Below are 18,485 nucleotides of genomic sequence, written 5' to 3' on the forward strand. Positions count from 1 at the left end.
GGATGAGCAAACGGTATTTTATCTCCAACCTATATTTCCTAAGGTGCCACGATTATAATGAGAACAAATGACATTAAAAACGAAGTTAGCTTCCTTTCTGATATTCTGAGGAAGCTGCTTTCTGCCTCTCTGTCTCTGTCTCCCTCTCATTCTCTCCTTCTCATTCCCTTTATTTCAATAAACTACACACTCAGAAAAAAAACAAATAAAAGAAAAAAGCACAAAGTTACTTGAGTTTAAAAAAAAAAAAAAGATAGGTGCCATTCACAGGCAAATGTTAGCTGTGAGTTCCTGAGAAAGCCATCCAGGAATAATAGCAATGATGATGATAATAACAATAATGCTAGAGAACCAGAGTCATAGTTTAGAAAGAGAGAATGAACTTAACGTGAGTGAAGCCACAACTTGATCCCCAACCCCCTGAACAACAAGAACGACAACAGAACTAGAACCATTTCATCCACGGCTTTGCCATTTGAAAAGTGCTGGGAATAAGGGAAGACAGAACCAACTCACGCTCAACCACCCAGAAAAGACAGGAAACCACATTTGTCCTGGGAAGAGAGAAACAATCAAAGACTTCATAATGAAGACTGTAGGTGCCAGGAGGGAAGACACCTGCTTCCTCATCTCCACGGTCACAAAGCACCTCAGCATCCAAGCTGCCAAGGCCACCACTTCCCAGCAAGTTTGACTTCCCAGAGCTCTTACTGGGGTTCCTGCTCTGGCTGGCCAGCTGCAGTCTTCTGCCCTCCTGCTGTGACTCCCATCCGTGGGCCTCTGCTCCTGCTCGGTAACCACTGAATGATGCATCACCAGCAGCTTACTGGCAAGGGGCTTGTTTAATAAAATGTTAAAACTGTGCTTGCTCAACTCTGGACCGCACTAATAAAGACCTGACGAAGTCTACCAGTGGCTTTCTTCAAAACACAAACACGAACAGATTCTAAGTTCTCCGCGCAGCAAGCCGTGCATGTGACTTCCATGCCAATGCCTATGCTCTTGGGCCACATGTTGAGAATTTCCCATAATGCTGAGAATACCCCGGGGAGTGACAGATTCAAGAGTATCACTGGCCTGCAGGCTCCAGACAGGAACATAAGGCTCTGACAAGCCTGCTTTGCAAGGATGACGCGCAGCACAGATCCAGCTGCTGCCTAGGAACTGGGGGGTGAGAAGTGCCTAGAGATGCCCTCGTTCCCCAGGAGGAAGATGGTAGCAGGGAGGGCGTTCACACAACTGGACAGTCTCTGCTTCCTCTCAATCTCCCCTCTTTCCCTCTCTTCCCACAACAAAGGAGGATCACAGGAACACCCAAGCCAAAGAGAGGTAGCTCCCTGCCCCACCAAGTCTGAGACCACATTCTATGCCAAGGTCAGAAGACATCCTCGGCTTGGGCATTCCTGGAAACGAATTCCTAGTTTCAGGACTTTGCCTAGAGCACAAATTTCTCTCCCACTAGCTCCTGTATAAACCTCAAGTCGGGGCTGCCATGTAGGCTGTGAAATCAGTAAACCTGAACAATGTGAACGTCTGCCAAACACTGGGTGACCCGTTAGCTGGAAGGACCGTCATGGATGTCATGGAATGCTAAGTGGTGTCAGCTTCTGCCTGCCAGCCCAAAGCAGTGACTGTCGGTGGCATAGTGCTCCAGAGCGGCACTGGCACCGTCACGTTCCAGCTAGCTCAGTGGTGGAGCGCGTGCCAAGCATGCACACAGCCCTGGAGCCCATCCCCAGCACCACAGAAAGCTCAAGGAAGCTACCAGCCCTCTATACCGCTATGACGCCAAAAGCCACACGACAGCACAGAGCCCGTTATTATGTAGTAATCTGATGAAGGGATTAGAGGCCTCCCGAGGCCCACAAGTGACATGACAGACAGTCTGAGGATCACTCCACTGCAGACCCGTGGTCCTGGGCACCGAATTTGTATGGTTTGCTGTATTCCATCTCACAGCCTCTAGAAAATATGCCTGCTATGCACACACATGTACAAACTGTTAGGAGAAGGGAAAGCAGAAGAGACTCCGCCCACCAGAGGGTCTAGAAGGGGATTCTTCTCTCATAGACCAGACTATTGTCTTTTATTCCAAAGCAACGGGGCTTGGCCATGTGGCTGGAGGAGGGGCACAGTGATGCTCAAATGAACGGATGCATGGATTTTTAGTGGCTCTACCTATCTGCTCACTATTTCCACATAGCTTACTGTTGACCTGACTAGGAGGAATTCAACAATTAAGAGGCTTGGGGGAGGGGTTCCCTGTCACTAACCTTCATGTTCACAGCTATCAAAGAACCAAATGTGTAAATCAGAGATTATAGTTTGATTCATTTTTTTAAACCAGTCACTGAAGCAGACAAACTGCAGGAGGCATACAGGCTATCAGACTCCTTTCTTTCCACGCCACCATTGATCTCCTCTCTGAATCTGGCCACGCAAACCTACGCGTGCACTCTGCGTCATGCTTCAAATGGTTTCTGTCAGGCTCTGCTTAGCTGCTAATTAGTAAGGATAATTGGACAAGTTCAAGGCTTTCTCTTTCTGATCTGAAACCCAAGGTGACCTAAGGCACACTGCAGATGCCTTACCCTGTTCAGCTGCAGGACCAGGTACAAGCCAACCTCCCCTCCTGGAACCCAGCCTGCTGCTGTCTCTGGAGGACAGCTGTGAGAGCAGGCTGGACCGCCGGCGTCATCAGGACTTAGGCCTCTTTTCTCCCTTAGTTCTTCTTCATTCCACATCTGCCTTCTCCTTTTGGCCCCCATCCCCCATCATGTGATTTCTTTGCTTCTAAGGTGAGACTGAGGAGGGAAAGCTCGGTGAGAGAAAGGGGGGGCATAAGAGTCAGGCATCTGTCCCATCAGTTAGGGTTCTATTGCTGTGATAAAACCATGACCAAAAGCAATGCAGGGAGGAAAGGGTTTATTTTTGTTTACAACTTACAGCTCATCATGAAGAAAGTCATGGCAGGAAACCGCAGGCAGGAACTGAGGCAGCGGCCAGAGAGGGGTGCTGCTTGCTGGCTTGCTCCTCATGGCTAGCTCAGCCTGCTTTCTTATACCATCCGGGACCACTTGTCCAAGGGTGGCACCTCCCCCAGTGGGCTGGACCCTCCCACATCAATCATCAATCAAGAAAGTGCACCATAGAGTTGTGTTCAGGTCAATCTGATGGCCGCATCTTCTCAGCTAAGGCTCCCTCTTTCCAGATGACCCTAGCTTGTGTCAAGTTGACAAAACAAACAGTACACCTGTGTGTGTGCTCTTCACTTAGCAAACCACGAAACCTGAATAGAGCCAAGAAGATGCACATGGCAGAGAGGGGAGGGAGGCTGTAACATGCATGTAAAGAGAGTACTCTGCACACTAGACAGACTGTGGTGCACCGACATTTCCCCTCCATCTTCTTCCGTAGCTTTGGTGCAGCGCTCCCCGTACCCCAGCTTCATTCATTAGGTACACACTTTCCCTCAAGAGCGCTTGCTTCTGGCAGGCGTTCACAGGCAGACTCTAGCTACAAATTCATCACCTAAACTAATGACTGCCAACTGCCCGAGAGACAGGAGTACCCATCAAAAAGGAGGTTCTCCCTCTCCACAAACACATTGTGCCCTGTCCGGAGGAAGCAGCGCGCCTATCAGCTGAGAAGTGGGATGGACCTGACCACAGACCTGCCAGAAGTCCTTACAATGAATGCTGTAGCCAGTAGGATTTACTGAAGGAAGCAGAGGCAAGAGGATCACAAGTTCGAGGCCAGCCTGGGCTACACACATTAAAAAAAAAATGCATGCTGTAGTCTAAAGAGAAAGCTCAGTGGCTAAGCCACACTGGTGGAGAACAACCACCTGTAACTCTAGTTTCAGGAGGACCCAGTACCCCTGCCTCTACAGTCACCAGCACTCAGTGTATTTCCATAAACATACACACAGTTAAAAATAATAAAGCAATTCTTTAATGCATGCTTTATTTAAATAAAAGGTCAATAGAAAAATCACAAGACTTGTGGATAAAATTGTGAGACTCTTTTATTTATCCTAACCCTTATTTTGAGGCTGGTTCTCACCGTATGGCCTAAGTGGCCCTGAGCTGGCAGCAACTCCTCTGCCTTAAGTTTCCCCAGCGCTAGGATGGCAGGAGCCGGCCACACAACACTTCACTGAAGCGCTCTCTCTCTCTCTCTCTCTCTCTCTCCTTTTTTTTTTTTTTTTTTGTTGCTATTTTCAGGTATTAGAGAACTTCCTTTCTTAAACCTGAAATGAGTAAGATACAGGAGAAGCGAACCCAGGCTGGCGACCCTCACATGTCCCAGGCTGGTAAAAACAAAACTGTGGACACCTGACATGCCTCACAAGCCTGCCTCACGGCCCCTCTAATGTCTGTCCTTCCATTGCTACGCTCAGCCGGAGAAACTGAAGCCCTGGGGACCAAGTCAAGATTCCGTCCTGGATTTCCCAGCTGGAAAGTGGTAGAATCAGACTCATGGAAGCAGCCTGCCTCCAAGTCCACACTCCTGGGTCCTGACATGGCAGACCTGCCTCCAGTTGCATGTGGCAAGGATGACTGAATGTGGCTGACTCAGAACTGTAAAGGTGCTTTTCCCATATGAATATTGTTTATAACTATCGTGTGGTTCTTCCGGGTTACAATTGTAGATGACAACCTTGCCACACAATGACAAAAGCTTGGATATATCTCCAGGGTCTAGGCTAACAGGCAACAGCGTCACACACACCTGAGGGATTGCATAAGGCCGCTCTTATATCACACTGATCTCCACAGAAACACGGCGAAAGACCAATAAGGAGTTTCTTTTTGTCCAGGGTAAGAGCTATGGCTTGGGTGCAGATTAAGTGTCTCTGATTTGAGCATCTGAAATCCAAATTTTCCAAAACACAAAACTTGAAAGCGGCCATGTGCCAAGTGGAAAATCTACACCTGACCTCATGAGACAGGTCACAGGCAAGTCACATGTGCACTGAAAGTACTGCATGAAGTTAGCCGCAGGCTATGTGTACAAAGTGGAGATGAAACCAATGAATCTAGTGCTGAGACCTGGGCCCCATTCCCATGATGCCTCATTATGTGTACATAAATACTCTGCAGTTTGACAAAGTCAGAAGGCTGAAATACTTCTAGTCCCAGGGATGTGCGACCTGTCCATGGGTATCTTACAATAATTTCATGTCTTAAAAAATTCTGCTTAGTCTGACTTTGCAAATGATGGATTAGCTCAATACATCAAATTACAAATAGAAAGACATAGCCCATCACTTAGAAAATCCAAAGTCAGGCTGTAGAGTCAGCTAGGTGGGTAGAGGCACTCACCACCAGGCCTAATGACTATGGTTCAACCCCTCAGATGCAGAGAGAAAACTGACTCCCCCTGTCCCCTGACTTCAATATGCATGCAGCAATATGACCACACACACAAAAAAATAAACAGGTAAATGTAAAAAATTTTTTTTAAAAAATTCAATAAAGGCAACTCCATGCTCAATTTTTTTTTTTTAAACCTAGGCTGGCCTCCAACATCTGGGCTCCAGCAATCCTCCTGTCTCAGCCTCCTGAGTAGCTACCTGGTCAGTGTTTTAAGGAAGAGAAATCCTGTAACAGTGTGTTCTGCAATGGCCTGAAGGACTCATAGAATCCAAGAAACTCAAAATTCTGCTGATCAATAAGGTAGACATCAGGGAAATCCAAGTAGGCTGCTGTCCAGGGCCACCTATACTAATGTTCCCTTCAGTATCCAGGAAAGGAAAAATAAGTGTGTTAATTTCCAATAAAAAGAGCCAGACATAGTGGCACACAACTTTGATGCTAGCACTTGGGAGACAGATGATCTCTGAGTTCAAAGCCAGTGAGGCATCAGGACAAGTGGATATACTTTGCTCTTAATGGTGCTTACTGAGAACAATTTACGGGAAGCTGGAAACTACACCTTATTTCTAGTGGTTTGGAATTTTTTGTTTTGTTTTAATTCTCCAGTCTGAAAACCTAGGATAGCTGGCTGTCAGTTCTGGGAGAGAAAACAACTGGCTAAATAATAACATGACTAGAGAGTATTAAAAATAAAAACACTGATCTCTGTGAGTTCAAGGCCAGCCTGGTCTACAAAGAGAGTTCCAGGACAGGCTCCAAAGCCACAGAGAAACCCTGTCTCGAAAAACCAAAAAAAAAAAAAAAGATTTACTTTTGTTCTCCTTAATTATGCATATGTGCACACGTGTGTGGGAGTATGCCCATGTGTGTAGGTACTCAAGGAAGTCAGAGGCATTGGACTCCATGGGCCTGGAGTTACAGGGGGTTGTGAGCTGCCTGACGTGGGTTTTGCAAAACCAAACTTGGATCATCTGGAAGAACAGTACGTGTTCTTCACCACTGATGCCACTTCAACTCCTCCTATTTTTAGTTTTTTATTTATGTACACGTGTATATGTCTGTGTGAGCATATGCCAAGTGTACGCAGTTTCCCAAGAGACCCAGAAGACGGCCTCAATCCCATGGAACTGGAGCGATAAGCAATTGTGAGCCACCCAACATGGATGCTCTGGACAGATAGCAAATGCTCATCACTTCTGAGCTGTCTCTGCAGCCCTCAGCCACAAATTTTAAATATTCCCCTTTGAGCCGAGCTGGTAAGGTAGGTGGGTAGGAAGAGCGTCAGTTGTGAACTGTTTCATTAAACTCCAGATTAGAATATAAAGTGTTTTCAAAGGCTTGTTTACCTTTTTCAACAAACTACATGAAACCTCTGTGGATGCACCCAGAGCTCAGGATAAATTTATTCATAAAAGTATTCAAGACAGAAAACCTGCATAGTTTGCCATCATTTACCCACCCTGCTTCTCCTCTGAGTCTCCCAGCATAAGGGATGGGAGTGTCTGTGGTCCCTGGTTACGGGTGTACCTCTAGGGAGTGTCTCTCAGAGACAGCACAACAAGCCGGCTGCAAAAGGCTTTCCTTTCCCCGGAAGCTTCCTTCCGTTTCCAAAATAGAAAAAAAATCAGAAAGGCCTAGACCTTGTTTCCTCCCTCACAGAATGGTAAGCAGATGCCTTCCTTGAACCTGACTGCAGAAAAGCTCCTCATACCTACAGACCAGACTCTAAGGTCACAGGGAACCAAAGCCTCCATCCTGCTTCCTGGAGAAAGAGGACAAAAGCCTCTATTCCAGCTCTCAGGAAGTAGAGGCAATAGGCTCTGAAGTTCAAGCCAGCTTTGACCACATAGAGAGCTCAAGGATAGCTCCTGCTACGTGAGACCCTGTCCAAAACAAACAAACAAACAAAGGAGTGCGCATATAAACCAGAGAGGCCACACGAGTGTGCAAGCGCGCATGCGCACACACACACACACACACACACACAACCTGTACAAGATGGCCTATCATTAGAAGGTTCAAATCAAATGGTTTTTATAATGTCCTATAGGCACATGGGAAAGCCACCTTTCTTGCCAAGAAAGAAGGCAGACAGAGTATCTGCAAGCACCCCAGGCCCCCAGCCAGCCAGCTGATAAGAACCTCAGTGTCTGGAGCTGGCGGCTGTTTTATTTCACTTGACACCTTCAAGCCTCAGCTACTGCAGACCAGCAGAGCCTCCCACCAATGGCCTCCCTGTCCTTCTCAGGACTCCTGACACTCTAACACGATGTAAATGAAAAGGCAGCCCATCTCAGCTGCTATGTCTGCTGCCTACTTTGTCTGACTTGGTTCTGTATTTAAGCACTGTACATGGATAAATCTGGATGTTAGAACTTGGAAAACAACAACAAAAGTGACCTTACAGATGATCTAGTCCAGAGTCATCTGTACCAACGAAGGAACTTGGAGGCAAAAGCGGTCCATCAGTGGTTAGCTCAGAGATACAGATCCCAAAGAAGCAGTGCTAGGCAGCCCCCAGAATTCTCACTTCACCTCAGTGCAGATCTGACCATTGGTCTCCCACTGGGAAACCAGAGAAGACATTAAGCAGGGAACTGGGGCCCATGAGTCTGAACCTAGAAAAAAAAAACCTGTCCCTCCACAAGTCAGAATCCAGCAGGTTCACAGCACCCAGGAGACTTCACTGAGTCTTTCCCCTTTCTCCCCAACCCAAGTAAAACAGAAGCTGAGGGTTTCGGTCAGACACACCTGGTTGGTGAATCCCTGGCTTGTTAAACTAGGCTAATTGCTTACAACAGTGGTGGCTCACGAGACACAAGTGTCAAGCTTGTGAGGTAAGGGAAGTGCACTTTAATTCGGCATTTTGGATTAAAGATAGGTGTTGAAGCTATTCGGATGGCTACTCCCCAGACAGTAACACAGAGCACGATGATGTCTGCTTTGCCCTTTCCAAGTCCCGACCTACAGAATCCACAGAAGCAACAGCGTGGCTGGTTCAACCTGCTGCACAGAGGTCTGTTAAACAACAGTCACTGGACCACCTGGGAAGGCTTCTTACAAGAGGCCAAGTAAACCATTGCTCATTGTGCTAGCTAGTTTTTTGACAACTTGACTCAAGCTAGAGTCATCTGAAAGGAAGGAAGTCAACTGAGAAAAAGCTTCCATTCAGAGTGGCTGTAGGTAAGCGTGTAGGGCACTTTCTTTATTGCCTGATGGGGGAGGGCTCAGCTCCTTGTGGGTGGACTACCCCTGGGCTGGTAGTCCTGGGTTCTATGTGCAATCAAGCTGAGTAAGCAAGGAGGAGCAAGCCAGCAAGCAGCACCCCTCCACGACCTCTGCATCAGCTCCTGCCTCCAGGTCACTGCCCTGACTGCCTCCAATGATGAAGAATAAACAAAACAAACCCCTTCCTCCCCAAGCTGCCTTTGGTCACAGTGTTTCAACACAGTCACAGAAACTCTAACTAAGACATTCAGTACAGCCAGAATCTCCTAAGATAGAGGCAGGTATCATTTCTAAGCATCCCAGGATATAATGTGCAGTCACTGTTAAGAACCACTGTCTTGGAGCCAGGGAAACAGTTCGGCTGTTAAAAGCACTGGCTGCTCTTCTAGATAACCTGGGTTTGATTCCCAGCATCCACATGGTGGCTCACAAATGTCTCCAAGGAATCTGAAGACCTCTTCTGACATTCCTGCATACTGTATGCACATGGTGCATACCACATATATGTGCAGGCAAAACCCCCATACACATAAAGTACAAATAATAATAAAAAATTCTCTTAACAGACACTGCCCAGTACAGTACCCAAGTGCCACACATAGCTGTCTAAATTCATAAAAATTAAACCAAGTTTAAAGTTCAGCTCCTCAGTTACACTAACCACATCTCAAGGGCTTAACAATCCCGTAAATCAGCCGGGCGGTGGTGGCACACGCCTTTAATCCCAGCACTCAGGAGGCAGAGGCAGGCAGATCTCTGTGAGTTCGAGACCAGCCTGGTCTACAAGAGCTAGTTCCAGGACAGGCTCCAACACCACAGAGAAACCCTGTCTCGAAAAACCAAAAAAAAAAAATCCTGTAAGTCTAGTGGACAGTGGGGAATAGAAACTTTCTGTTATCCAGGAAATTCCAGTAGGCAGTTCTTTAATAGGTTTTGTGGGTTTTTTGGTTATTTTTTTTCCCCTTAACTGAAGTTCCTTAAAGCAAGGTTCAGAGCATTGCAAGCATCCTGGTCACTTGGGAACTGGTCAGAAACACAGATCTTTAAGTGGACTGATGCAGAGCATTGTGGTGACTTGATGGGCATTCAAGCTTTGGGGTGGACAGAAAGGAGAAATGGCAGAAGCTGGCTTTCCAGTTGCCTTTTTTCATGCCTTCTCTCATCTGTGGCTCTAAAGATCATCAACTTTTAGCTCCATTATAGCAAAAGAGAATAATATGTGGTTTATCATGTCTAAGCTGGGAGAAATCCCCTTCAATGTCTTGTGTGTGTGTGTGTGTGTGTGTGTGTGTGTGTGTGTGTGTGTGTGCGCGCGCGCGCGCTTCTCATGAGTGCAGGGAAACCAAGAAGGCTGAAAGAAGGCATCAGATCCTCTGGAACTGGTGCTTCAGGCAGTTATGAAGTTATGAGCTGCCATGTTGCAGCTCGAAACCAAACCCAGGTCCTCTGCAAGAGCAGTAAATGCTCTTACGTCCCGAGCCCTCTCTCCAGCCCCTGTGCCAGCTCTTTCAGTTAAATAGAGAAATAACTGTTATTTATACAATCACTAAGAGAAACAACTATAAGTTTGAAAAATATGGAAATGACTAAAGAGACTGAAACGCAACAAACCATTTAATTATTAAATTGAAAACTGTGAAAGCCATGTAGCATGGCAAAACACGAGCGAAAGAAAAGCTTTTGTAACTGAGATAGTCACATGACAGAAGCAAGGGCAAAGGCAGAATGGTTGATCTGTTAGGACTGCGACTTTCTGTTTCTTCCTGAGGACTGAAGCAACCCTATAGAAACACACGAGTGTGCTTTAATATGAAAAGCCACGGTAAGGATAGTTTGGAAAAAACTCCACTTTACCAATGACTTTGAGCAACCATGGTAACATGGTAACATCACTGGATACTATCAAGAAGGGGATGACTGCTACTCTCAGATTCTTCTACGCTGGTGTGATCTGGTGTGATCGGAATACAACGGCCCCTGAAAGGCCAACACTTGAGACATGGGAGTTGGCAAGAAGGAATCAGGTTTATTGAACAGCTGGAATCTTGAGAAGAAAGGAGCTCAGCATGAGAGATCCATCTTGGGGGATCGATGAGGCAAAAAGGGCTCATGGGGTCAGAGAAAGGAGAAGCAGGGCAGGAGGGCTATATGTTGTAATATACTGGTGGAGATTTAGGAAGTGGTGCCTGGCCAGTGGAAGTAGGGGGCTAGGAAGCGGGCCTTTGAAAGTCAGAGCCCAGGCCCTGAAGCCCGCTGCTCTCTGCCATGCATTCCTGCTGTCGGGATCTCTGCCATGCCTTCCTTGCCACACGGACTGAAACCTTCCGAAAGTGTTACACAATATAAACATTTTCTCTCTTCCGATGTTCCTGCCAGGTATTTGGTTCATAGCAACCACACAAAAGCGATTAACACACGTGCTTGGACCCGTGAACTCTCAGTATCTTTAGCCTGAATCAGTGATGCTGACCACCACTCATAGGCTAGTATTTGAGAGGCTTACGTTGATTCGAAGGAATGAGGTGTATTTCGGGGCCAGCAGTCTTGCCCTGAGTTCTGTGACTCTGAAGAAAGAGTTAGCTGTTAACATTTTGACTCTTCAGGTGGGGCTTCTATTTAGAACATAGAATTGAAGGTGCTGGGCCAAAGAGGACAGAATTAGGGAGAGATGACAACTTCTAAGAAGGACAAAAGGAATAAAGACCAAGTAATAATAAATAAAAAATAAAAGGAATAAGGACCACCCCACTTTCCCTGAGGGTCTACGCAGACCACCCCACTTTCCCTGAGGGCCTACGTGGACCACCCCACTTTCCCTGAGGGTCTACGTGGACCACCCCACTTTCCCTTCTGCACCTTAAATCGGCAAGTCCAAGACTTACTCCTTTTTCCAAATGAAATTTTAGAGAAAGATACAAACACCTGACCCCGTGTATGTTACTATCGCGGGTGGTAATGCCATCTAAACTAACTTCCAAAGAGGAATTTCTTTTCCTACCTTTCCAGTGTAAATTTCCTGAAAGATTTAAACTGTGATCTTCTTTGAAAAGACCAGTGATGAATCTCACAGGTCAACCCTGTTTATTTATTTAAAATTATTTTTTAGGAAGGTTCTTGTGTAACCCAGGCTGTGTAGGGGAGGATGGCTTTAAAGCCCTAATCCTTCTGCCTCCGCCTCCAGAGCCCTGATTACAGGCATATACCACCACTCCTAGCTAAGTCAACTCTTGATTATTTGAAAATGTTTGCACACAAACCTTAGCCCCATTTCCCTAGTGACTCCTCTGCTCTTGGTTCTACATAATTCCCCACACTGTTGAGAGACGAAGTGATCAGAGCGTTTCTGTGTGTCCTGGCGACTTCTCAGCTGGTCTGTTTCCTTTGCGGAGAATGTTCTGGAAACAGCTTTGAATTCTAAACACATAAACACCATCTCTGCCCTGCCTCCCAGGAAGATCTGGGGAAAGGCAGCTTTGGTTGGCTAATTCTAGGAAATCTCTGGGATGCCTACTATTAGAGTTAACTTGTTGTTGTAAAGTTTCTTTAATATGTGAGTACACGGCACGTGAAATTTTTTTACTGACAGTTGAAAACAACCCAGCTTGCCAGGCAATGGTGGCGCACGCCTTTAATCCCAGCACTCGGGAGGCAGAGGCAGGCGGATCTCTGTGAGTTCGAGACCAGCCTGGTCTACAGAGCTAGTTCCAGGACAGGCTCCAAAGCCACAGAGAAACCCTGTCTCAAAAAACCAAAAAAAAAAAAAAAAAAAAAAAAAAAAAAAAAGAAAAGAAAACAACCCAGCTTTCCGATTTGTCTTTGGATTTTGCCAGACTGGTAGACCAGTACACGAGCCAGCTTGGTGTCACACTCTGACTATCTTAGGGCCTCCCCCCCCACACCTTATAGCCCAATAAGCATACACCTCTTAAATTAACAAGAATAAAACAATTTCTTAATAGAATTTTTGCAGTAGTAGTAGTAATAATAATAAACCCTGACTAAAGGGGGTTTTCTTCCCTACCATTTTGTCCTAAGCACAGCTAATGATCCTCAGGAATGGAAGTCACTGAGAATAATGCACAAAGCTGCTGGCTCACCTGTAGCCTTTCCCTATGCTCTTACTTAAGTAGACAGGGGAGCTAAGGAAAGCTTTCAATAGTAAATAATCACGCCAGCAGACAGAATTTACAAAATGCTTTCTGTGCGCTGGGAAGGAAGAGGCTGAGCACTGAAAACAGAGACAAAGGCTGCGCCCTTGTCCCACAGACACCAGAGTCTAGATGAGGTAAGGCTGCACATCAAAGATGTCTTTGACATAAGGGGCCAAACTGACGCACTGTGGAAGAGCAGGACAGACTGCACAGAGAAAATGGTCGTTAGCATCCTCAGACAGAGAACGACCACAAGCAAACAAGATACTATTTTTAAAAATAGATTGTCAGGCGGTGGTGGCACACACCTTTAATCCCAGCACTAGGGAGGCAGAGGCAGGCGGATCTCCGTGAGTTCGAGACCAGCCTGGTCTACAAGAGCTAGTTCCAGGACAGGCTCCAAAGCCACAGAGAAACCCGGTCTCGAAAAACCAAAAAAAAAAAAACAAAACCCTGCTACATCCAGTTCCCCCAAGAAATTTTAAAATCTCTTTATGCCAGATGATAATTGCTTTTATTTTCTTTTTAAAGTGTGATTTCGGGGCTGGAGAGATGGCTCAGTGGTTAAGAGCATTGCCTGCTCTTCCAAAGGTCCTGAGTTCAATTCCCAGCAACCACATGGTGCTGACAACCATCTGTAATGGGGTCTGGTGCCCTCTTCTGGCCTGCAGGTATACACACAGACAGAACATTGAATACATAATAAATAAATATTTAAAAAAAAATAAAGTATGCCGGGCGGTGGTGGCGCAAGCCTTTAATCCCAGCACTCGGGAGGCAGAGGCAGGCGGATATCTGTGAGTTCGAGACCAGCCTGGTCTACAGAGCTAGTTCCAGGACAGGCTCCAAAGCCACAGAGAAACCCTGTCTCGAAAAACCAAAAAAAATAAATAAATAAAAATAAATAAAGTGAGATTTCAATGAAACTTTATTTTAAAACAAATTAAACAAGCTAACAGCTAATGAACATATCCCATTGTCATTCTCTTCAAACATCAATATCATGCAAGAAGAACGTGTCCTCCTGGACCAGCAAAACCTAAATTTACCTTGCACCCATATACCCAACCCTGCAATAAAGCCAGAGTGACGGGTAACAACACAAAATGGACCAGAACTCAGGTCCTCAAAATGACTTCATAATGTGGAACCCTATTGACTCTTAGGGGTCTGCCCTGCTAATTTTATAAGACTGCCAGTAATACTTGAACAGAGGAACCATTCTGGAAACATCCATCATATGATGTGTGAACTGGACCACACACTGTAGCTGGCTAAGCAGCATGCATACATTCCCATGGTCCACTGGGCTCCTTGCAACCTGGAAAGAATGGGTAGGAAATGAACGACTTTGCAGCTCTTTTACTAAGGGTCTATATTCTACCCAGTTTGCTTTTTTTGTTTTTTTTGACAGAATCTCACCGTCAGCCCTTGCTAGTCTAGAACTCACTATATAAAACAGGCTAGCCTCAAGCTCACAAAGATCCCCCTGCCTCTGCTTTCTAAAAGCTGGGCTTGAAGTCCCAGTCAGAATGGCTCTTTTCCTTCTCAGCTAGGAAGAGATATAAACTTCACTATGATGCTTTGTGCCCAATTTACTAACATAAAATTATAACAACATATCCTAAGGAATGTGTTTATTATTAGACTATTTTGCTGATAACTTTAAGAATCAGATCTATACCCCAACGACCTGTATCTTTAAAAACTACTCCTATCATCCAGGATAGATGCCAAAACAAATGAGTTTCCTATATGGATACTAAAAGATATCAAAATGCTTATTTAAATACACATAAGCAAGATACATGCTTCTGTGTGTATGTATAGATATACTCCTATACTTTCAAAAAAAAATGAATCATAAATAAATGAGCCAGACATGACGGCACAGGCCTGTAATCCACCACTTGGAAGACAAAGAGAACTGAGAGTTCAAGGACAGCCTCCACTACTTAGCGCGCTCAAGGCTAGCGTGAGCTACATGAGACTTTGTCCCATACAGACCGAAATGAATAAAATAAAACAGATGGGGTAAGAGGATGGGAAAGTCGGGATGACGGCAGCAGAGCTGAGGGAAAGATTCTGCGTGGCTGATTTCACCCATAAGGACACACTGGAGAGTCTCACTCAATCCCCACCCAAGGTAAACCGCCTGGCCAGCACATCCCACTCCTCACCCCCACGTTCCTACAGAGAGAACTGCCCAGAAGCAATCTGCGGCAGGAAAGCTTTCACCTTCCTTAATAAGGGACTTCGGCCTCCTCTTGCCAAGTGAACTTACCTAAGAGCGGCCTGATGCCAGCTGCCTCAGCAGGCTGCCTACCCTGGGTGGCAACTATAGCCTTTGTCGTATGGCAGCTGTTCTACCTCAGGTGCTGTGTGGGGACTTGGGCACAAGGAAAACCAGTGCAAGGTACCAGCCTTCAGGGAGTGCACAGCCTCCAGCAAGACAGAAGTGGGGAATCACCGAACAGGATAAACACAAAGGCAAAGCACACACCTCTGCCATCATTACAGTGCATTTAAAATATCTACCTCTTTCTTCCCACAACTCTCAATGGGGAGGGCCCTGGCATAAGCACCAATCCGCAGTTACCTTTGGTTCCCCGGGGCCAAGCCTGGTGCTGGCAGGAACTTTCTAAGTGTGTCCCTATTAGCAATGTCACGGCCTTACAAGCAACAAGCCGTACAAGTCTTGGCACTGCAGAGGGAGGAATGGTCCAAAAGGCCAGCTATGAACCTGGACCTATACAGGGTTGCAATGCTGGAATTTCAGCACCAAAACAAACATCTTTAGCCTGAGAAATCCTCTGATCTTTTGGCCTCCCCAAATGCAGTCCCATAAAAGACAGGTATGAAAGTGAAGCCTGTTTATTTTCCTAGAAGTCAATCTAGTCATTCTCTCTCGTTCTTACTGGTAAAACTAAAAACTTTGACTCGGTAACTCGGTAACTCGGAGCTTCTATCAATGTGTGGGTAATCTTTTGCAACTTCAGAAAAACAATGCTTCTCAGCCTGATAACAGATTGCTGATATTAACTGAAGGACTTCTTACATTTCAAACCTGGGAATGGCCAGAGGATTTAATTACATTCTCTATATTCTACCCACTCACCCTTGTCCCAACCTGAGCTCTATCCAAAAACTGATCGACAGAAATGAATTGCAAATATACCATAAAGCACAGATGTGATTTACAAGCCACAGCCCAAGGGAGGAATTGTTTCTATTTTTAAATGCACTGTCGCTTTAAGGGGAAGTTCCTGGAAGAAATATGAAACCAGCTGCAGAGTGGACATCAAAATGCACTTGGTGTCTTCATTCTGGCAAAGACAGTTATCCTGACCTGAAGGGAGCACTGCTGTTTTATCTCAGAAAGTATCTGGGCAGACCCAGAGACCACCCATGGGCCACACAAAAAGTCGGATCTGTCAGCCCAGAACAACGAAGAATCCTACGGTTCAACACAATTTTTATAGCACCAGATACGAGTCTACCCAAGTCAGCATGCCGATGGCTAATGCCCAGGACACACTCCACAAATGTTCACTTAAAGGATCTAATACAGTGGCCCTAAGAATGTCCAAGTGCTACTTTAACACTTATCACCATCTACCCAGAGTTATCAATGCTCTACCCCAAAACAACCTTTTTCTATACACAAATGACGAGGCTTCATTTCATTCAACAGCAGAGAACAGTAGCATTCTTTAGGGTTTAAGACAGGCAAGGAGAGCTGACCACAGTGGCTGGGAGTCTATGTCCTACCTATATCTGTGCTCCATTCCCAGCACCTTGGAATGAATGGATGAGTGGATGAACAAATGAATGAACACACTCACTCACTCACACACACATATGCACAAACAAACATACATGGTTACAAATATTTAAAGAATGGGAGTGAGTGGTAAGTGGGTACCAAGCCATGAAGTGAAACAGGAGCCGTCCACCGGCTGCCTTGAAGAACCAGAGCCAAAGAAACGGTCTTCTGCAATCATACAAGATCCAGTTTTGGAAAAAAAAAAAAGGATATAAGAGGCATCTATAAAATATAACAGCTACACTGCTAGCCATATGTCTAAATATACTGTAAAATATTTAATGTGCCTAAAAATACTGTCCAAGGATATAGCCATGACAATAAAAGTACTTGACGCATCTTTAAAATAACTTAGCCATTAAATGCCACTATAAGAATCTGCTGGGGAAAGCAGAGTGTTTGCAAAGTGAATGAAACACTCCAGGCTCAACACTAAAGTCAAAGAATCCCCGATCCTCTCCCTTCTAACAATCTTACCCCAAATTTAGCAGGGCTGGACTGCATGGCAGCTCCATCATAGAAGGAAGCAGCTGCCTCAGTTAGCAATAAAGTAACAACCCCTACTTCACAGTCTGACTCAAGGAAACTCTAAAGAGTAAAATCCACTCCTTATGTAGCACTTCGATCAACAGGTGATTTTTCAGAGGCAAACTCATACTCATTTCCAAGCTGAATTGGAATAATCTCGGTTTTCTTTTCTATTTTTTTTTTTACAAGCTCCTACAATACCATACTGAATGAATTCCAAACTATTTCTTCTCAGGAGCTTACCAGAAAAATGTCAAATATTCACATTATTTTAGGGCATGTTCCCATACCATTGCATGGGACGCAGCAGAATTAATAAGGATCCCACAGTTACGACTTTTCAAATGCAAATGTCTTGCCATCTCGAAAATGCAGCCCTCTTTTAGACATTCCCCCATCCCTGTGTCTAAACAGCTACCCTTCAGGGCTCTATTTGTTTCCATGAAAATAAAAGTCCCCGCACTTTCAGACACCATCTCAGCTCTCCACCTCCAACAACCTAAAGATTTTAAAAGACCTAGCCTTGTACCAGGGTGTTTGCTTTATCGGCTCTTAGCCCCCATTTCACACACAACATCCCTAAGCCGTTCTGCTAAAGTGGACAAATAACCCAGTGTAAGAACGGCGGGCGCTGGACCCCATCAATAAGGCCTTGGGTTGGTCATTTGCACGCTTCAGACATCGGTTTTCCTATCTGTAAAATGTAGTCTGAGCTACATATCTCTAGTGCTCCATCCGGTCCCTTCACGTTCTGGGAGCCTCTGAAGCCAGGAGAGGGGATTCTGGTCAGGGTTCCCTGCTGGGGGACACCGCTCTGGTTGAGAGGGGACAAGAAGAGAAGGACACAGAAAGGGGAGGAACCCTGCACTTGCAACCGCTTCCCATATAAGCGTGGGACAAACTTGAAGCCACCCTTGCTAACAATGGGAACGCGCACTCGGGTTTTCCTGGCTCAAACTTGGCAGGAGCCGGCGGGGTGGGATTTACCTTTCTCCCTGCTTGGTGTTGGAAGGAGGAGGGTGCAGGACCGTCTGGTTCCCTTCCATCTCCACCACGCACTTGGTGTTCAGTTCCAGCTCTGAAAGCACAGGGGCAAGGAGACGTTGCAAAGTGGAGCATCCGCGGCCACAGCCGGCGCGCGTGGCTCGGTCCCGGGCAGGCAAGGAGACGGCGCCCCGGGCACACAGTGGTGGCTGCCGGAGCCTGGGAGCTGCCTCCTCCCGGGGCCACGCTGGGCCATCACAGTGTCCCCGACCCCCGCCGCCCAGTTAGCAAAGTTGCCTCCCCACACCCCCCGCCCTCGGCCCGAGCAGAAATGCAAAAGGAGCTGAGGAAAGCGGCTCACCTCTTCGGTTCATGGGCCGGACCCGG

The 18,485-nt window shown here is 46.1% G+C and overlaps 1 protein-coding gene across 3 annotated transcripts in view; it reads right to left on the bottom strand.

The window, feature by feature from the left end:
- Kif13a (kinesin family member 13A) overlaps nt 1-18,479 on the bottom strand; it is a 177,472-nt gene extending 158,993 nt beyond the window's left edge. For all 3 annotated transcript variants that reach the window (XM_013349117.2, XM_013349116.2, XM_026782988.1), the window contains exons 1-2: nt 18,460-18,479; nt 18,102-18,192 (exon numbers count right to left, since the gene is read on the bottom strand). In XM_013349117.2, the coding sequence (XP_013204571.1) occupies nt 18,102-18,192; nt 18,460-18,472 (104 nt within the window). In that variant the 5' untranslated portion in view covers nt 18,473-18,479. The remainder of the gene's footprint in view (nt 1-18,101; nt 18,193-18,459) is intronic.
- Between the last annotated feature and the right edge of the window lie 6 nt (nt 18,480-18,485).

The sequence above is a fragment of the Microtus ochrogaster genome, chromosome 16 (genome assembly GCF_000317375.1).
Source record: "Microtus ochrogaster isolate Prairie Vole_2 chromosome 16, MicOch1.0, whole genome shotgun sequence".
Classification (NCBI taxonomy): Eukaryota; Metazoa; Chordata; class Mammalia; order Rodentia; family Cricetidae; genus Microtus; species Microtus ochrogaster.